This window comes from Apostichopus japonicus, chromosome 23 (assembly GCF_037975245.1).
Source record: "Apostichopus japonicus isolate 1M-3 chromosome 23, ASM3797524v1, whole genome shotgun sequence".
Lineage (NCBI taxonomy): Eukaryota > Metazoa > Echinodermata > Holothuroidea > Aspidochirotida > Stichopodidae > Apostichopus > Apostichopus japonicus.
Window position 1 is genome coordinate 344222 of NC_092583.1, and position 22013 is coordinate 366234.

At 37.1% G+C, this 22013-nt stretch overlaps 2 protein-coding genes and 1 long non-coding RNA gene across 8 annotated transcripts in view; 1 reads left to right on the forward strand and 2 right to left on the reverse strand.

The window, feature by feature from the left end:
* The window catches only part of LOC139964610 (A disintegrin and metalloproteinase with thrombospondin motifs 1-like), a 63906-nt gene extending 51525 nt beyond the window's left edge, over positions 1-12381 (reverse strand). For 3 of the 4 annotated variants that reach the window (XM_071966345.1, XM_071966346.1, XM_071966344.1), the window contains exon 1: positions 1215-1469. In XM_071966345.1, the coding sequence (XP_071822446.1) occupies positions 1215-1454 (240 nt within the window). In that variant the 5' untranslated portion in view covers positions 1455-1469. Of the gene's footprint in view, positions 1-1214; positions 1470-11973 lie in introns of those variants that run through there. The other variant, XM_071966348.1, reaches the window with a different exon arrangement.
* Positions 13-22008, forward strand: LOC139964615 (uncharacterized). Its single transcript, XR_011792043.1, has 3 exons — positions 13-94; positions 7070-7192; positions 21749-22008. It is a non-coding gene; the product is annotated as an uncharacterized lncRNA (long non-coding RNA).
* Positions 12649-22013, reverse strand: part of LOC139964612 (epsilon-sarcoglycan-like) — a 43260-nt gene continuing 33895 nt past the window's right edge. Inside the window, exons 11-14 of one of the 3 annotated variants that reach the window (XR_011792039.1) lie at positions 21605-21651; positions 19814-19881; positions 16224-16894; positions 12649-16183 (exon numbers count right to left, since the gene is read on the reverse strand). Coding sequence is in view for 2 of the 3 variants with exons in the window: in XM_071966361.1 (XP_071822462.1) it covers positions 19832-19881; positions 21605-21651 (97 nt within the window). In the remaining variant the exon portion in view is untranslated. Of the gene's footprint in view, positions 16895-19813; positions 19882-21604; positions 21652-22013 lie in introns of all 3 variants that reach the window. The other 2 variants (XM_071966361.1, XM_071966362.1) reach the window with 2 other exon arrangements.

The following is a 22013-nucleotide window of genomic DNA, read 5'->3' on the forward strand; positions in this document are numbered from 1 at the left end:
AATCAGTAGAGCAGACACTTCCATGGTGCAAAGATGTGTGCGAGTGAGAAGTCTATGATGCGGCAGCAGTAAGCATGGTACTAAAGCCTAAAGGGTAACTATTGCATGAGCTTTGGCTGTTCAAAAGTACAAGGCCTGGTATATAGAGCTTTTGAGATATGTATGGTAGTGTACAGTAAATAAGCATACTGTATTTTATTTATACTAGCCACAGTAGCTGTCATGTTTGCAAGTCAAATTGTAACCACTTTTTCCCTAGAGGAATAATATAGGCTAGTGTACTAGGCTAGTAGTAAACTTCAATGGAAGCGCGTAGGCCTAGTTAGGGAAATGTAATTTCCTTTGCTTCGCGAGCAGTACGTTGGACTACTGACGTTTTACAACTATTTGTCATCACAGCTAACTTTCAAAGTAACATCAATACCCTTACTATCGCAAATTTACCGTATACCATCATAAAAATAATAAGATTGATATGCACGTGTGGTCTAACGTCGTTATGCAATGTAGCCTAGGCCCTTACAATATCACAGTGGTTCATAACCTAACGTAGGCCTTTAATTTAAGCCTAGCGGTAAGCCTAACACTAGTACTAGGTAATAGTTCTTACACAGTAAGTTAGAACTGTTGATGTCGAAAACTTAACCTTCACGTTCGCACGCTTTCTCTCCTTTCAACGAAAAAAAGCTACCATAGTAATTCCTTACTGAAACGTACAAGCGGTTGATACTAACCGTGGGCCTAAATTGCCAACACCCGATTGGATACCCGTTTATGCTAAAAGTAACCTAGGCTAGTAAAACACGCGTCTAGATTTTCTTAATCTGTACCTAACTTTTTGACCCTTATGCTTATGCCGGGTGCCACAGTAGATTTTGTCCGTTGTGGTACGAGCCCGCGAGAAAATTTAAAACGACCGGGCTAATGCCCGTGGTCAGCACGTTCCTCTCCACCATTACTTCAAGAAAATAGCAAGGAGAGTGAAATGTTTCGTGGAATAGGCTGTTTCAAATTTTTAGTTTCAAGTTAGAATATGAACTTCTGTTTATTTCGCCCGCACAAGTACTCAATTAGTTAAAAAACAGAAGCAGCTTCTCAAAAAATTCCAAATTTTTCATAAGAACCCTGTATTTGCATGTATTTACCAAGCAAAACTTTAAACATGGCGTAAACGAAATTTAAGTTTAACGAGAAGGTATAGTAAATGCACTTACAATGTCAAAGAAACACACACCCTCATTATAAATAGGAATACCTATAGAGCATACTGAGTATACCCTCAGTGTCTTGTGGGCATGAATAGATGAAATGATTTGAGTACGAAATGTTAGTATGCGAGATGTGGGATTGAAAGGTGACGGGCCCTGCACAATGGAATGGAATGAGTTAGTGGAATATAGACGTAGATGAGAAATAGGGTAGTAACAGCTGTACGACAGCTGTAAACTGTACATCGCCGTATCCTTTGGAAAATGCTCGTTAATTATTCAAATATAAGCTGCAGCTGGAGCCGGTGGGGGGAGGGCGCAGTGGCGTAGGAAGGTACTTTTGAGTGGGGGGGGGGGCTGAAGACTGATGGCCGGCCTGGGGGAGGGGTCTAAGGGGATTTTTTCGCATTTCCAGGTGGCCTCAGATGCAATTTGGTGCATGAGATTTTTTTTCTCATTTGGAAATGAAAAAGGGGTTTCTGACTTGCGGAGCGGGGGGGGGGGGCGGATTGATACTTCCGCCCCCATATTTTTCACTGGGGGCTGGCGCCCCATCCCCCGGTTCCTACGCCCTTGGGGGGCACGTACGTGCCCCCACTTTTATCCAAAATAGCAAATGTACCCTACTGGCAAATAAACTGTGCCTCTTTGATGAAGAACTGTCTTTTGGTTATCATCTTAAGCCTTTGTTAATTTTAATATTTTATTTTAATTATTCACGTGCACCATAATAGTATTGATAGCATACTAACGAATATAATTTAGTGATATAGCCGGTGTGTATCGGTTTATAGCATAACGAGTGGTGGTTGTGGAATGAGAAACTGCCCCTCTGTTGTTGTGCCCCCCCCCCCCCCACTTTTTGGAAGCTTCCTACCCCCTAGCTGCAGCTTTCGGACTTTGAGTGAATTTGTTCATGGATGACGTCATTATATAATCCAATAGCCTAAATTCCTGTTTGGATTGTTCTTGATTAATACTATTTTGGAAAACCGGAAAAGGAAGCTTGGTGCCATGAATTCATTTTACGGCCAACATATGTCAGCCAAGTCCGCGAGGTTAACACCTATTGTATTTGGATATTCTTCTAGGATATGAAGGCATCATGAGACATCTAGCCTGTGTGAGTCAATTGTTGCGAATTATGTGGATTATCATTGCTATTCTCAGATGGAACACGAATAAATACGGCGGCGCTGGAGGGACTTCTAATTTCTTCTGAGCCACAGTAAGAAACCCGAGCATATAGTATAGACGTAGAATCAATATGAATACGAAAAGGCCCATTAAAGCAATAAGTATATGAATTAAGGCACCAATTAAACAGTTGAGAGACCGGAAAATACGACCACCAATCGACTGTAGCCAAGCTTAAACTTCAGAAGAGTTTATTCGTTTTCTTTTATGTCTTAAATATGTTCAGCACAGTTCATAAAATTCTCTCCATAGTCCCATGAATAGATTCAAGTTTCAAGTTTATTTTCCACTTTCCATATATATATATATATATATATATATATATATATATATATATATATATATATAATGAGTCAATGAGTGATTTCATCACAATATGATGATATAACAATAAACAAAGTTCAAACTATGCTATAATGGAAGTGGAGGAACCAAAAGTAAGTAGAAACTTTTCGAGTCTGGACCCTTAACAAACAAAAGAGAATTTCAAAAATCACATAAGTACAGAGAGAGTAAAGAGATAAGGAAATACAGAGAGAAAAAAAAAAGATAAAGAGGAAGGGAAGAAAGGTAAAAGGAAATCCATACAAAGAGACAATGTAACAACTCAGCGTGTGTGGTTTGTACTATTATTTAAAAGGTAATGCTTGAGTTTTCATTTAAAATGAGTTAAGAGTATTTGAGTTTTTGATATCTTGATCAAGTGAGTTCCAGAAATGTACACCAGTACTTTGTACTTGTGTTTGGCTGCGGATAGTTCTAGAATATGGTTGACTTAAAGAGTGTTTATAACGAGTGTTAAAGGTATGATATTCTGAGTTACTACAATAAAAATTATTGAAAGCTACTGGGAGCGTACCTTTCTGAAATTTATATAAAAAAATACCAAGTTGATAATGATATAGGTCAAAGAGAGTAAGAATTTTAAGCTCTTTAAAGAGAGGTGCAGTATTACACCTAAAATGTGTATTAAAAATATTACGAATGACACGTTTTTGTAGTCTATATAACCTTTCAAGTGTTGTTCTGTGAGTACATCCCCACAGAAGGAAACTATAGTTCAAATGAGGGAGCACAAGTGTGTTATACAATGTTAGAAGTGCACTCCGGGGTAAAATGGTTTTTAGTTATTTATGATGCCATTAGATTTTGAAATTTTACTACAGATATTATGAACGTGTTCTGTCTAATATAAATTTTCATCAATTGTTATTCCTAGAAAATTTGTATAAGGTGATGCTTTTATCTGTTGACCATCTAGTACAACCATTATATTACTCGTGTCATGAATTTTATTGTCAAATATCATAAGTTTTGTTTTCAGTATATTGAGAGATAGTTTGTTTGAATTAAGCCAGTCAGATATATGATGAAATTCACATTCGACATCCTTAAGAGTATCATTAAGATTTTTATTTTGATAAAACACAGTAGTATCGTCCGCAAATAAGATAAAGTTAGATTTTCTGGACGAATAGTGAATGTCATTCATGTATAGAATAAATAACAAAGGTCCTAAGATGGATCCTTGTGGCACGATTTGGGAGGAACTACTGCCAAATTGGACATAATTGTGACGATTTGTTAGATAACTTTTGAACCAGCTATGCGTTGTACAAGTAACTTATCCGTTTAAATATTATGGTCAATAGTATCAAATGCTTAACAGAGATCTATGAAAATTGCGGCAGTTGATTGTCTATTGTAGAAATTTTGCCAATAAGATGTAAGGCGGCCATGTATAAGTAGAATGATTATCTCGAAAACCATAATGATTTGAATAAAGTACGTTGTGTTTTGATACAAATTTGTACAACCTATCATACGCTAAGCGTTCAAATATTTTAGAAATTGAAGGGAGAAGTGATAGGTCTATAGTTAGAGAAAACCTTGGGGTCACCAGTTTTAAAGATTGGAATAAGTTTAGCAGTTTTTAACTGACATGGGAATACACCCTTTGAAAATGAAATATTGATAACATGTGTTAATGGTTGTATTATAGCTTCCATCGTATATTTAAGAACATCATTTGTTATGTTATCATAACCTGGACTTTTACCGTTTTTTAAATTTAATATTACAAGACGTACCTCATCTACATTGGTAGGGAACATAACAAAAGAATTCGAAAATATTACTATTTACAAAACTTTGTGAGTTGTGATGACCATTGGTTAATTTATCTGCTAAATTTTTGGCAACAGTAGAAAAGTAATTATTGAATCCATTAGCAATTTATTTTCATTAGAGGTTAAGTCGTGTTCATTGACAAAAAACTACCCTGAGTTTTTCTGTCTTTGTGGAGTATTTTATTGAGAACTTTCCACGTTTGGCTGGAGTTGTTTTTATGCTCATTAATAAGATTTTAGTAGAATTTTTTTAGCATGAGTTATGATAGTGATAAGCGTGTTTTATAATTTGTTTAGAGTAACTTATGGGTTGGTGTAGGAGATCGAATATACCTAGAGTACAGTTTACGTTTATGTCTAATTGAGTTCAATATTGCAGTGGTCATCCAAGGGGACTTTTCACTTTATTTTCTGTTTTACTTTGGTGTAGGGACAACATTTGTTAAACTTTTGAATAAGGATTTGGGAGGATTTAGTAAAAGCTGTCTTAGGATTATGGTCGTTATTGACAATAGACCAGTCAACACTGTTAAGTTCATTGTTCAAGTATTCGATATTTTTTCGTGAAGTATTATACTTAAAGATATTTGTGGTAGGTTTTTTTTCCATTTTATTATTTGAAATGCAAAAGATGGGGTAATGAACAGAAATGTCAGTGACAAAGACACCACTTTTAATTGGGTTACTAGTAGTATTAGTAAAAATATTATCAATCAGGGATGATGTGGAGCCAGTAATTTTAGTAGGTTTGTCAATCAATGGGTAGAGTGAATAGAGTGATAGTACATTTAGATATTTCTGTATTTTAAATATTTCATTTACTTTCAGTAAGTCAATGTTAAAGTCACCCGTAAGGAATATATTTTTGTTTTCTAAATTCATGCTGAAGAGCCAGTCCTTTAAGTGGTCAATAAAAGTATTTAATTGATTCTCGGGTGGTCGATAAATTACTCCAATGAAAGTATTTTTAATTTTTACATTTTCAATTTCAATAAAAATTGTTTCTGCACGATCGTTAAAGTGATGTATCAAATCATGTCTTACTTCAATAACAAGGTTTTCTTTAGCATAAATTGCAACACCACCACCTCTTCTGTTATTTCTATTAATATTTATAAGTTGATAACCATCTATTTGTAGTAAGTCAACGGGGCAATAATCATTTAACCAAGTTTTAGTTACTGCTAGGAAAGTAAATTTATAATTGTCAATAGATTGTAGGAAACATATAAAAGGATCCCAATTTTTCATGATGCTTCTAATATTTACATGAAGAATAGAGATATTGTTGGAACAAGTTTGGAAATTTGTAGTAAAACTTTGGTCAGTATAATAATTACAGTTAGAGGTATTAATATCATTATCCATGTCAGTCATTTTGGTTGTAGAAATTTTCTATTTTTACTGTTACGTTAGCGCACAATGCCTTTAACCAATAGTACATGTATCCAACAGTGTTCAATCGTAACTCTGTAAAGCTTCGTTATATATATGAATTCATTACAAACACGAATTAATTATAGATTCCTGACTCGAATGGTAACCATGCATTGACGCTTTATACAAAAACAAAATGATGACATTTGTTATATATGACTTATAAAGAAGGGCATAAAAGAAAGAAAGAAATTAGAAAAAGTGACTTTCATGACTCAAGTTGAAATGTGGAGAAAGGTCTCAGCACTTTCACTGGCACACTTATAGTTCAAATACAGAAGGAAAACTAGTTATGGTTTTATTGAGCTAATTCTAGTTCTGTTTAAAAGGGTTTGATTTGTTTACTCTTTTATTTGTTAAGGCTGGACATGTAAACATGTACTGAAATTCATCCCAAAGGTTCGTAAGAACATAAATAGCATTTCATATAATGAAACTCAATATTTTGATACTATATTCTGAGATAACTGGAATATTAATATTCTAGCGACGAAAATTACTTAATTAGGCCCTAAATATATTCGATCATGAAAACTTAAAGTAACGAGGTATTTCCAAATTCTAACTATAAGTTTAACAATGAGAATAGTTATGTACATCACCTACCCAATCCTGCTCATATATAAGCACGGGTCTCCAGACTGTGTTACTAAGCCAAGTTTTGAGAGATACCGGAGATTTGATGCTTGAAACCTGTGTATAACTTGATCAGGGATGTTTGCAGATGATGCATTGATTTATAGATCCATCCATAGTAATGCTGATTCTATTGCATTCTAGCATGATATTAATCTAATTCAGCTTTGGTGTACTCTTAACAAAATGAGTATTAATGCATCAAAGAGTAAAGTAATGCGGCTTACAAAGTAGAAAAAAAACCGGCTCCCCACTATATGTCCTTAAGGGAAGTCTGCTGGACAATGTTCACACTCACAAATATCTTGGCATTAGTTTTGATAGTCAACTAAATTGGAATGGTCACATTGATTATGTTTCTTCTAAAGCCCGTAAACTTATTGGATTCCTTCGTTCTGTTTCAGCTGGTCTGAGCAGCACGGTTCGCCTTATGCTTTTAATTAATGGTTGTCTCTTTCATAGATTATGGTTTACCTGCCTGGGTACCCCAGAATCTGACTGGAGACTGGAGGGGGTCCAGAGCAGAGCCTTCTTAAGAGATCACCGGGCCCTGGGCCCGGCAATGGAGCGGGGCCCCTCAATCAAGTGAGTTCGAAAAAAGTTGCGTGAAAAATTGACATCCTTGACAATCGCTCAAGCATAGACTTACCTGCATTTACCACCCTTCCCTATGTCGCGCATAAAGCATAAAACTTTAGCTGAATAACATACGTGATATATCTAAAAGCTGAAATACATTATAGAAGAGTAATCTTCCAGTTGCCCTCCATCCCTTCCCTAACAATACTGGACTCACCATTTGTAACACCCTTGTGTTGAGTCTTTCAACTGGGGAAACTAACGGAACTTGCAGCATTTCTTGATCGTAAACTGTTGTATGATTGGCTGAAAGTCAATCTTTTTGAGGATGTCGCTTTCTATGCACATGAGAGAGGGCCTATTAAGTCGCCGTTGCCCCATTCTGTTACGGAGGTTATTCTTGATTAGTTTTAACCTTTAAAATGAACGTTCCCCAGTACAATTTGTAACCATCATGCATAGGACAATTCGCGGACCCGAGTTGTCTGGTGTTGTAAGCCTTCGGGGCATTGAATATTCCAGGGTTGCCAACTCATATTCGAATATTTAATGTCAAACTCTCAAGTGTTTCACCAACTCTCGTCACAAGTTGTCAAGTATCGAATTCAATCAGGCATAATGGCATATTCAATAAGTTTTCCTACCAGATTAAGACACGGGGTTACTACGATTGCGGGGCCCCTGATATCGCGGGGCCCTGGGCCAGGGCCCAGTGGGCCCATGCGTTAAAACGGCCCTGGTCCAGAGGAGTGCAACTCGTTTTATTTTAGGACAAAGGAGACAAGAAATGGAGTATAGTACTCGTTTAAGTATTCTTGGTTTGTATTCTTTTACTTATCGATATAAACTTCTCTTAGTTCTTTTGTTACAAAGTGCCTTTTTGGTAAATTTTCCTGTTCTGCTATTGTAAACATCACTGTAAAATTCCCGCCACACTGATCATTTACTTTTTAATCATGCTATTGCAAGAAAAAATGTTTTAAAAATGAATTTTTTGAACCAATTTCCTAGGTTTTGGAATGAACTTCCCCCTGAGACCAGGAATTTGCTCTTGTGTGGTTCTTACCAGTCATTTGTGTGCAATATTAAGGAACATTTCTTAGCTTTATCACATGTGTAATTTGTCATTTTTAATTCTTATATTTCTTATGGTTTATATTTATTTTAGTTCTAGGTCTCTTATTGTAAGGGTGTACAGGCCTTCGGGCTACAGGAATTTGGTTTCCTCTTGTACATTCTGATCTGCTTTGTGTTTTCGTACTTTGTTGTTTGTGTACTGCTTTTTGATTGGATCAAATATATAATGAAAATGAAAAAAAAAATATATTTAATGAGCTATAAAAGACTCGTCTAGCTTGACTATCAATTAATTTACCGCATACTTATGCTTAGTAATGGTTGTTATTGTTACAGACGGGTCACGTAAAGTTACCAATGCCAATTTGGCCTCAAAAGCAAGGTCAGTATATGCAGAGATCTGCTACTAGCAGCTCCCTGGTATATGTGTGGTAACTTGGCAAGCAACAACTTGATTGCTTCTAAACAAGAATGAACACTAACGTTTCAATGAAGAACAGCTTGGGAGGTCGGGATGGGGGCATTGGACTATAGATATCCGTTCAACAATTACTTTGGTTCAGACTTCATTTACTGTAACGATGTTTTAAAAAACAATTACAAAACTAACCAATCCAGTCTTCAAAAATCAAACTTGTGAGCTAATATACTACCTGAAACAATTAAGTAGGGATGTTTTGCTCTACTGTACTTTCATGTCCACTTTCCAAAGCTCTTGTATTGTCAGTATGAACAGTATGAATATCATGTTTCTATCAGATGAAGGTTAGGATCTATTCACGCTGTAACTATGAGTGCTTTGAAGCATGATATGGGAGGACAGTTTAGAGAGCTAATAACAATAGAAAACTGTCCCTATTGGCTGACTACCTGACGTGACTTCAGTCTATATTGAACACCACTGGAATAGAACACATTTTGGAAGTATCACTAATGAATCGGTACTGTTTTCAAATGTAACATGTATTTGTGACGGTAATTCTAATCGCTGTCGCGTCTTTACCTTATTATATAATAAATTTTGGGAGGTTAGCAAGGTTTCCTTCATCATTTTAAACTGATCTTTCAGATTGGCTAAAATTTTGTGCCCAGTAAGACGGATTAGAACGAATTGGACTGTTTCTATGAATAATCATCAACGTGTAGGGCCTACAATAGTATGGATGATTGAGCTGTCTAGACCACGATATCACATACATATATATAGTCATATAACTATGAGCATTTATCATAAAATAAAGGAATTACTTAAACTTAACAAATGGTAGCTGCTGGCAACTATTGCAATAATTCCTCATCCTATATACATCCCTACCAGAGGGATGGGGGGGGGGAGGGGCGAAAGTTACGGCCAAAACAATGGCAAAAATAAATAAATATCCTATATGATACTCAATATACTACTTGCTTTAATAGCAGGATATGATCTGCTTTTCAGTGGTTGGAGTAAATAGGTTAAAGTTAGTAGGTTAGATTTAAGGGTTTGAGTTGGGGGTTAGAGTCATAGGTGTAGGAATATCAGGGCAGGGGTGCCAGCCTCTCACTCCCCCAAGTTTGAAGGTAAATACTAATGTAATGCAGTCAATGTGCATAAGGTTGTTGCAATTATGCACAGTGGCGGGGCTAGGGGGGGGGGGAATATGTGTACTATTGTTGGTTGTCAGGTGCCTGGAAATCGCATCTAAAGATACTGAATTTTAATTTTTTCTTAGTGTTTACGTTTACTATGAAAACGTGAACATCACAAGCATGCCATTGAACTGCAAACTGGAAGAAGAAAAATAATAATAGATCACCAAAACCCCTCCCCATTCCACTCCATGGCACATCACCAAAACCCCTCCCCATTCCCCTCCATGGCAGATCACCAAACCCCTCCCCATTCCACTCCATGGCACATCACCAAAACCCTCCCCATTCCCCTCCATGACAGATCACCAAAACCCCTCCCCATTCTCCTCCATGGCAGATCACCAAAACCCCTCCCCATTCCACTCCATGGCACATCACCAAAACCCCTCCCCATTCCACTCCATGACAGATCACCAAAACCCCTCCCCATTCCCCTCCATGGCACATCACCAAAACCCCTCCCCATTCCCCTCCATGGCAGATCACCAAAACCCCTCCCCATTCCCCAAGGGCGGCGGAACCGGGGGGCACAGGGGGCACGTGCCCCCCACTTTTGCTCAGGTTAAAAATGTGCCCTTTTTCTACATAAAAATTGAGGTGTCTCAAGTTAGCAAGAGGCCAGGGAACCAGAATGAACACTCGGGAAGGGCCGTTTCCGGCCATCTGAGGGCATTGTAAAACCAAAAAAATTATTGTACGCTCCGCGCCAACTGATGGTGGCGCTCCGCTCAGATAGTCGTGCATATAACTTTGCAAATCTTGGCTACGCCCCTGACTTTTAATGAATTTCTGTGGGTCAAACTCAAAGCTATTTCGAATGGAAAAAATGTGTTCAGATATTAACAAGAAATAAACTCTAATTCGGAAGATTCCTACATTAGCAACTAGCATGATTTCACCTCAGTTTGTTCCTTGTTTCCCATTGGATATTGCAGTGCTAGTATGCATATTTTCCTTGAGGGGGAGGGGGGGGGGGCGTTGATTGAGTGATGTGTATACGCAAATAAGATAATGCAATAAGAGTTATAAAGGCTACATCAGTCCAATCGAATTTCTGCAAATTGCCCTTTGATGTCGGTGCCCCCCCAGATTAAAAGTGCTTCCGCCGCCCTTGCCATTCCCCTCCATGGCAGATCACCAAAACCCCTCCCCATTCCACTCCATGGCACATCACCAAAACCCCTCCCCATTCCCCTCCATGGCAGATCACCAAAACCCCTCCCCATTCCACTCCATGGCACATCACCAAAACCCCTCCCCATTCCACTCCATGGCACATCACCAAAACCCCTCCCCATTCCCCTCCATGGCAGATCACCAAAACCCCTCCCCATTCCCCTCCATGGCAGATCACCAAAACCCCTCCCCATTCCCCTCCATGGCAGATCACCAAAACCCCTCCCCATTCCCCTCCATGGCAGATCACCAAAACCCCTCCCCATTCCCCTCCATGGCACATCACCAAAACCCCTCCCCATTCCCCTCCATGGCAGATCACCAAAACCCCTCCCCATTCCCCTCCATGCATGGCAGATATTTGTTAACAAAGGCTCATTATTTTGTGCTCCCGCTGAATTTAGCCTAATCGTAAGTCTCCAGTACAAATAATCCTCCAAGATTTATGAGGAACAATTCCAATTCCTATAAAGACAAATAAATATTATAAACACATTTTCAAATTGCTGCCACAGAAGTAAATGTGTTTGAAATTTGACAGAATAAAAGAAATGTTGAATATTTGGCTTCATAATAGGGCTTCAAATTCAAGAGCCATATTGATCACAGCTTCGATGTGTTTGCAGAGATAATATTGTTACAGTGATTTGTCCCCACCAGCGAGATTGTATTTTTTACAAATGTGTATGTTTGAGCGAATATTGCAAACTTATGCCGCAGCAGAATAGGGTGTGTGTGTGCATATATCGGATAACCGGAACAATGGCGTCGCCAGACATTTCAATCTTGGGGAGGGGGGTGCACAGCACTTAATTAGGGGGGGGGGGCACAATGTTGGGAGGGAGGGGGTGTGTGGATATATTGCATAACCGGAATGAAGATATACCATGAACATTACTTACCTCCTCTTCACAGGAACTTTGGACAACCAACATGATAACGATGAGTAACAAACACATCCAAACATTGATATGTTTTCCTTTAGGGTGCGTCATGTTGACAAATCGTTGGGTTTTATGTGGGACTGGAGACTCGCAGACACTGTCCATTCTACAGCAAACATATAATACTCTATAGGATGTGTTTGGACTTCAAGACTTTGGCTTGAAGAAACAACTTTCCAAAACTAATGGTTGAATATAAAACGGTCTCCTTACTATTGAGGAAATATATTTCCATAAATGTCAATTGTAATAAACTTGATCAGGATTGCACTGAAACTGTACACCCTGCTAGAGATACACTGGTGCATACCACAGTCTATGTAGTTGCAAATTAAAACTGTCTTTGTAAATTTTGTTTAGGCTTCGGTCATTTAATCGCCTTGCTGAGAGGAAAAGGGTTAGTCAAATACAATTATTGCAATTCGTAAAGACGTTAACAAAAGCATATTGTCCGTGTTAGTTGATCCCTGAACACCATGCTGCTTGATCATCAAAACACTGCGTTTTCTTTGTGTTTCTGTGTGTAGGAGACTTTTTGAGTCTCCCCAAAATTCCTTAAACAAAATTTAGTTCCAAATGGAGGTAGGGTCACTTACTAGTTAAAAGAAAAAGAAACCAATGAAAAATTTAAAGTATGACGTAATGACAATTGTCATTTTGATTACCAGCAGTGCATGAAAATTTATTGCCAAGATTACAAGGAACAATATCATGGTGACTTTACATAATATACCCAATACATATCATAATGTACTCAATACAATTAGCTTGTACTCAAACTGATTTATCTGAATACATTATATCTTTAGCTTCATGACTCAGTTTGATTAATATGGGTACTCAAAATTATGAACTTGACTACCCCATATGTACTTAATATGATTAATCTTAATATGAAATATGGTTTGCTTGATTGCCCAACTTAATTCACTTGAGTTATCAACATGTTTAGGTTGATTACTCAAAAATATTAGCATGTAATCACTATAATTAATCTGAAAATGCAATATGATTAGCTTGATTACTCAAAATGATTAGCTTGTAATCACTATAATTAATCTGAATATGCAATATGATTAGCTTGATTACTCAAAATAATTAGCTTGTAATCACTATAATTAGTCTGAAAATGCAATATGATTAGCTTGATTACTCAAAATAATTAGCTTGTAATCACTATAATTAATCTGAATATGCAATATGATTAGCTTGATTACTCAATTTTATTGATATTATTGCAAAATATGATTAGCCTGAGTGCTCAATATGATTAATGTGAGTACTAAATACAGTTAATTTGTACTCTATATGACTAAGTTCATTACTCATGTGATTAACTTGACTAATTAATTATGATGAGCTTGATAACACTGTTTCACAAAACAATTACAAGATACAGTGATTGGATACAAATCCAATCTTCACCTACTTCTTCACTGGATTACTGATCATTAGAGAAGGAAATTACAAAACACTATCAAAATTATGATTGTGTAAAATCTTTACCTATTAGACTTCGGCATGCTGGTCATACTGGAATAAACACAAAAACTTAAGTAAGAAAAGTAGTAGAAACAATACCATACCAAATATCTCGTTAATGAAAATATCTTGTTAATGTATGGCAGTAGTAGAAACAATACCATACCAAATATCTCCTTAATGTATGGCAGTAATAGAAACAATACTATACCAAATATCTCCTTAATGTATGGCAGTAGTAGAAACAATACCATACCAAATATATGATTAATGTATGGCAGTAGTAGAAACAATACCATACCAAATATCTCCTTAATGTATGGCAGTAATAGAAACATTACCATACCAAATATATGATTAACGTATGGCAGTAGTAGAAACAATACCATACCAAATATCTCGTTATCTCAACAGAAATTTGAAAGAATACTGTCTAAATAGTTGAAAAACTGACAATGTATTAAATCTCTATGCTATATTGTGAAATATAAAAACACAGAAATAAATATATGATGAATAAAACAAATATAACCATATTTCAGTTAACAAAAGCAATGATATATTAAAGATTGCAGCACACCATTGTTACTATTTTAATGGTCAATGCACAAAAAGAAAGGTTTAAAGGTAACTAATTGGCTAATGAAGTAATGTTCTTGTAGTTAACAGAATGTATTTAATAATATATTCCATATAGTCAAGGTGCACATGCTATGATATTTTGAAATATACATGTCTTTGAAATGCACAAAAAGAAAGGTGTAAAGGTAACTTGGCTAATGGTAGTTAACAGAATGTATTTAATAACAAGGGCGTAGGAACCGGGGGGGCTGGGGGGGCGCCAGCCCCCCAGTGAAAAATGTGGAGGGGCGGAAGTATCATTCCGCCCCCCCACTTCGCAAGTCAAAAAACCCCTTTTTCATTTCCAAATGAGTTAAAAAATCTCATTTGGAGCACCAAATTGCATCTAAGGCCAGGTGAAAATACAAAATTTAGTTTACAAAATGGAGTGGGTGTTGAAGTGTGCTATATTGCACCAAATTGCATCTGAGGCCACCTGGAAATGCAAAAAAATCCAAAGGGGAGGGGGGCACCCCCTCCCCTTAGACCCCTCCCCCAGGCCGGCCATCAGTCTTCAGCCCCCCCACTCAAAAGTAACTTCCTACGCCACTGTTTAATAATATATTCCACATAGTCAAGGGGCACATGCTATGATATTTTGAAATATACATGTCTTTGAAATGCACAAAAAGAAAGGTGTAAAGGTAACTTGGCTAATGGTAGTTAACAGAATGTATTTAATAATATATTCCACATAGTCAAGGTGCACATTCTATGGTCTTTGCAATATGTCTACTTTATTCTTTTCTTTCTTCAAGTCAAAGTAGAGTTGAGTATCACCCTGGCAAATTTGTTCAGCTCCCATTCTTATATACAATGTAAATTAGACACCTCTGTTATGACAATGTGGTAGGAGTCGTTTTAGGTGTTGAGTTTTGCTTTACAAAGTGACTTTCCAAAACATATCTGGCTGAGACAGACATACATGATGGAAAACAATCTTCTCATATAGTATCTATTCCTGCATGTTGCATGGTTAAAATGTGAATGCAACCAGCTGTTTGTTTGTTGAAGATTCTAGTAGCACTGAACCAATACGACCGACATTGGGATTACTTGGTTCAACAAATGGTTAGGATAAGGAGTAGAAAATCATACTAATGTTATAACATTGCTTAAAATGAGTCACTAAACATGTTGCTATGGATACTCCTGTTATAAAAGCAAATGCAGATGGTACCCCATTTATATTGCATCTCAGCTTTTGCTAAAAACATGGATTATTTTGATATTTATTTAGCTGTATCATCTTCAACATTATATTTTATATATAGTATGATACAATTAATCAATTGAACTTTGTTTATTAGAATGAACCAAGTTAAGCAACCGTCATAAAATTTTAGCACACACATTAAAAGATGAATTGTAAACAAACAAAAAACAATATGAAAACACAAAAGACTTTTGTTCAAACCACAAGTTTTAACACTCAAAATTTCAGAATTCTTAGTCTATTCTTGGCTACTTAAATCTTCTAAATATATTTAATCAAAGCCTTGGAAAAATCGGCTTCAATTAAATAATTAACTCTGTATTCCTTCTTTGTGCATGCCTTTGTCAAACTTTGAAGATTACCTAGCAGCACACAAATGCAACACAAATTGGTCAACTTTTTTGTTTATCTTTTTCATATTAAGAAACAAATGTACAGACTGACTGAGTGTGCTTTAGAGTTAAAAGTGTGCAACAAGAACATCAGGCAATTCTAGTGTACCATACATAAAATGTCTTCCAGTCTGTCTATGTATCAAGTAACGTCTTGTTTCTGATCTCCAACCTATCTGTGTATCAAGTAACATTTTGTATCTGATCTCCAGTCTGTCTGTGTATCAAGTAACTTCTTGTATCTGATCTCCAGTCTGTATGTGTATCAAGTACATCTTGTATCTAATCTCCAGCCTGTCTGTGTATCAAGTAACATTTTGTATCTGATCTTCAGCCTGTCTGTTTATCAAGTAACTTCTTATATCTGATCTCCAGCCTGTCTGTGTATCAAGTACATCTTGTATCTAATCTCCAGCCTGTCTGTGTATCAAGTAACATTTTGTATCTGATCTCCAGCCTGTCTGTGTATCAAGTACATCTTGTATCTAATCTCCAGCCTGTCTGTGTATCAAGTAACATTTTGTATCTGATCTCCAGCCTGTCTGTGTATCAAGTACATCTTGTATCTGATCTCCAGCCTGTCTGTGTATCAAGTACATCTTGTATCTAATCTCCAGCCTGTCTGTGTATCAAGTAAGTTAATGTTTCTGATTTGTTGATTTTCATGTTCATTTTATTGCTAGCTTTCTTTACATTTCCTAACAAAGTTAGTTAGTAACATTCTGACACATGAAACAATGACAGTAGACATTACCAAATCATATGATTATCTAACACCTGAAAAAAGCTGTCTTAAATACATCTATAACTCTTGTCAAGTATCTTTAATTTTTAGTTATAGAATGAGTTTTTATTAACATGGGAATTCCCATTGTAGCAATGCTTCAATTACCACTGCTTTAGCATACAATTAAAAAACAACTGGCAGTTCAATAAGGACTAACCAAAATAAATACCAAAGGTACAGAAAAGAAATTAAACATTTGTGCTGCCGCAACAGAAATAGCCTGAAATCTGTTAAATGTCTTAAATACATGTTTAATCCTAATCAAAATGAATACTTGAGTTACATAAAAGAAAGTTAACATTTGTGCTGCCGCAACAGAGATCTGTTTAATGATACATGCAGTAAGTTTGTCTGTATTGCAAATGAACCAACAGCATCAACCTGTGAAATTGATATAGGAAAGAAAAATGGAATTATAATTTAATATGCACAAGCAGATAAAAGGGTAAACTGGGTCATAAAAACAAGGTGAATAAAGGTGAAAATATTAAACAGCAGCATGAAAGTGGCAGTACAGTTAGATTATAGCAATCATTAGTAATTTATTCAATTGGTTAATGGCATGTGATAAACCCAAATAATTATTTTCACAAGAAGAATTAAAATTAAAGAAATAATAATTTCACTCAGATCTTAACTAATCAGTAATAAAAAGGGGAATGAATTGCAATACACATCCAGCATAGCAAATATCCTGTGATTTATAATGAAGCATAAAACAATAAGACAGATATTACTATTGCTAATTGCATAGACTTAAGACTGCCACATATATACTTCATTATAATTAAAGATTCATTGGCAATAGAATATGACAACAAAACAATACTTTCAATGACACAGGGCAGAGTGAGATTACACATTAAATACATTAGTATCGAAGGATGATGATGAGAGGGATATGCAATATTACAAATAATAATAATAATAATATATAAGAATTTGTATATCAAGTTGGAAACTGCTCAGAAGTGCTGTAGGAGCAAGGTAACACTAAAAGACATAACAGCTGGGATGAGCATTTACAAATAAGGACGATTTGAGTCTCTTCTGAAATGTTGACAAATCCTGGATTGTTTTCATATGTTAAGGGGAGACTGCTTCAGAGCTATGGACCTGCTCTTGCAAAGCAGCAGTCTCCATAGGTGGAAGTGTGTATAGTCAGTTCAAATAGCATGTGTTGTGTTCTTGATCTAAGTACCCTACTTGGCCTGTGTTCCTGGAGGAGTTCCTGTACGTAGATCGGTGTTTTGAACACTAGCACAAAGATATCATAATTGATTCTACCGGCAATTCAAAGCCAGTGGAGCTCTCAGATTTGGTGTTACATGGTGATGTTAGTAGAGCTCTCAGATTTGGTGTTACGTGGTGATGTTAGTGGAGCTCTCAGATTTGGTGTAACGTGGTGATGTTAGTAGAGCTCTCAGATTTGGTGTTACGTTGTGATGTTAGTGAAGCTCTCAGATTTGGTGTTACGTTGTGATGTTAGTGAAGCTCTCAGATTTGGTGTTACGTGGTGATGTTAGTGGAGCTCTCAGATTTGGTGTTACGTGGTAATGTTAGTGGAGCTCTCAGATTTGGTGTTACGTTGTGATGTTAGTGAAGCTCTCAGATTTGGTGTTACGTGGTGATGTTAGTGGAGCTCTCAGATTTGGTGTTACGTTGTGTTAGTGAAGCTCTCAGATTTGGTGTTGCATGGTGATGTTAGTGGAGCTCTCAGATTTGGTGTTACGTGGTGATGTTAGTAGAGCTCTCAGATTTGGTGTTACGTGGTGATGTTAGTGGAGCTCTCAGATTTGGTGTTACGTTGTGATGTTAGTGAAGCTCTCAGATTTGGTGTTACGTTGTGATGTTAGTGAAGCTCTCAGATTTGGTGTTACGTTGTGATGTTAGTGGAGCTCTCAGATTTGGTGTTACGTGGTAATGTTAGTGGAGCTCTCAGATTTGGTGTTACGTGGTGATGTTAGTGGAGCTCTCAGATTTGGTGTTACGTGGTGATGTTAGTGGAGCTCTCAGATTTGGTGTTACGTGGTGATGTTAGTGGAGCTCTCAGATTTGGTGTTACGTTGTGATGTTAGTGGAGCTCTCAGATTTGGTGTTACGTTGTGATGTTAGTGGAGCTCTCAGATTTGGTGTTGCGTGGTGATGTTAGTGGAGCTCTCAGATTTGGTGTTACGTTGTGATGTTAGTGGAGCTCTCAGATTTGGTGTTACGTGGTGATGTTAGTGGAGCTCTCAGATTTGGTGTTACGTGGTAATGTTAGTGGAGCTCTCAGATTTGGTGTTACGTGGTGATGTTAGTGGAGCTCTCAGATTTGGTGTTACGTGGTGATGTTAGTGGAGCTCTCAGATTTGGTGTTACGTGGTGATGTTAGTGGAGCTCTCAGATTTGGTGATACGTGGTGATGTTAGTGGAGCTCTCAGATTTGGTGTTACGTGGTGATGTTAGTGGAGCTCTCAGATTTGGTGTTACGTGGTGATGTTAGTGGAGCTCTCAGATTTGGTGATACGTGGTGATGTTAGTAGAGCTCTCAGATTTGGTGATACGTGGTGATGTTTTCAGGTGTTTGTAACCAATCTGGCTGCACAGTTTTGGACACGTTGAAGTTTATCAAGAAGATATTTGCAACTCAATAGGGCAAGGACAGGTGATCAACTGGTTGCATGGGTCATCATAGTTGGGAGGACTGGGAATGGGGCATGCAGCTATAACAACTTACACCAAATCATTGATCCAGTCTCACATTGACAAATGCTCAGTAAAATGGTCAAATTGCTAGACAAGTCCAAAGATTTATAGTTATTTAAATTTTGTTTACACAGGAACCATAGCACACTATAAGATACAAGAGTAACAGCCTTTAAAACTGCTACACTAAATTATACCCTGACTCACATCATACTTCCTACTTCACAGGGCAAGGATAGGTTTATATACACTGAAGACAACAGTGAAGCATGCAGCTCACATAAGAACATATTCAACTCAACTGGGCACACAAAGATTAAACACTGCAGACAACAGTTATTATGGTTGGAAAAGGGTGAGTGGAGATGAAGCATGCAGCTATAACAACTCACGTAAGAACATATTTAACTCAACTGAGCACACAAAGATTAAAAATGCACATAATATCATCAGCAGAATGAAATATGTAAAATAACAATCCTCACTCCACACAAAGAGTTTACCTCCTCAAGTAGCCATCAGGTTGGGGAGGATGTCAGGGGGGGGGGGAGGTCATGATTGTTACAAAGAGGTCGGTTGGGCATGCATTATATGACATGTATTAAATCCTACTTCAAACTAGTCCAATATTTAGATGAAGAGATCAGGGCTACTACTGGCAAACAGAGAAAGCTGAAGTCCTTTGGTTGGTTAATAGGAAAAACAGATAAATAGAAATAGCATTAATAAAATACTTTATACTTGATATACCTGTTACTTTTATTAATAGTGTTTAACATTATTCTCTTGATGAGAGCGATATCCTAGTTTGCTATTGCGTATAGGGTGAGTACTAGTTGTCCCTCGACTGAAAGGGTAGTTACATATAACATCTCTTTTCTCCATTTTGTAGATTTTGCGAGCACTTTGAAAACCTTGATAAAAACTTTAGTAAACACACTTTTTATTTTATCCAGCCAAAAGTTACTAATAATTGTTAATTTGGTGTATTTGACTCAATCAAACACTCCTCCCAAACTACTGAACCCCTCACAGCTAAATACACTCCAATGTTTTGATAGTATGTAATACAATAGTTGTCCTCATCCTATAAGAAGGTAGCTAGACTATGAGGATAGTCTGATGGTTTTGCATTAGTTACTTTCTGTACAATTAGGATCACAAACTAAACACTTTGCAATCACACTTGGCTCATTTTAGTGTTATGACCAAGACAGATAGATAGTATTGTCATGAAGAACACTGATTGGCTTCAACATCCTGTATGATGTCCATAAGTTGGTGGATAGGTGAGGAAAGGGTGGGGTGTTGACTGGGAGAGCCAAATGAGAGTATTTGGTCTTGTGTGGTTAGTACTGTTATAACTAGAATACTGAATGGATCAAAGATGTTGAGTACAGTCCATGATTTGAAGGGTGGGGGGGTGGGGAAGGGGGAGGGGGGTTTGAGTGAAAGAACCAGGTGGGGTTGTATTTCTCACTAAACTTATTCCTTGTCAACAGTGACACCATCATGTGCAGACATAGCTATATGCAGTAGTGTTGTACCAATAATCTGTTAAAGAATTTGAATCAGCCTGATTTTTAGAGAATCATTAAAGGATAGGCACTGGTAACATTTCTAAGCAGCTACCCATTCTTGGTTTAGTTACCGTTATGCTAATAACGGTCCATTTTTTTAAACTAATATTCACAAAACATGTGTAAGTTGCAATCTTAGTGGAATAGAATGGTAACTTTTCTTCAATATCTATTCTGAGATGAGAGAATAGGGAGTCCCACTATACTAATATGCAGGGCAAATGGAATTAATCCAACTCTGAGATGAGAGAATAGGGAGTCTCACTATACTAATATGCAGGGCAAATGGAATTAGTCCAACTCTGAGATGAGAGAACCATGAGTAACACTACACTAATATGCAGGGCAAATGGAATTAGTCCAACTCTGAAATGAGAGAATTGGGAGTCCCACTATACTAATATGCAGGGCAAATGGAATTAGTCCAACTCTGAGATGAGAGAATAGGGAGTCCCACTACACTAATATGCAGGGCAAATGGAATTAGTCCAATTCTGAGATGAGAGAATTGGGAGTCCCACTATACTAATATGCAGGGCAAATGGAATTAGTCCAATTCTGAGATGAGAGAATCGGGAGTCCCACTATACTAATATGCAGGGAAAATGGAATTAGTCCAACTCTGAGATGAGAGAATAGGGAGTCCCACTACACTAATAAGCAGGGCGAAAAGAGGGCTGTTTCATTACTTGCCTTAGGTTATCACTGATTACGTCTGTTTCTTGTTCAGGAATAATTAATGAACTGTTTTCTTAGCCTGCCTAACACAATGACTGCTAAGATATGTAGCAGGATATTTAAGAGGTCAGTTCAATTAACTTACCTTTGGCTTGGGTTGGTTCGGATAAACGCCTGCTGTCCCTTGGATTGCTGTGGAAAGATCGCAGAAATATATAATCATATTACTCTGTACTCATAAAAATAATTTTTATGTCATTTTTCTTTCCTATTTCTTTATTCCATCCAGCTGTTCTGAGATCTATAAATTACAATCTGACATTTCCATAACTACTGACCACTGATGACTGCCTGTTTAGACTGAGATGACAGTACCTATGGAACTATGTGTTGGATTAACAAGGGCAATATCAGGGTTATCAAACTGCTCCTAGCAGGAGGTGTAGCATGGGTGTGATTATTCTGTAGTGACAGGGAAGTGATAATTACATACTTTCCTTCATTAAACGAAAGCTAAACTTTCTGGCAAAGTGCAAAGAACTACTTATGACTGA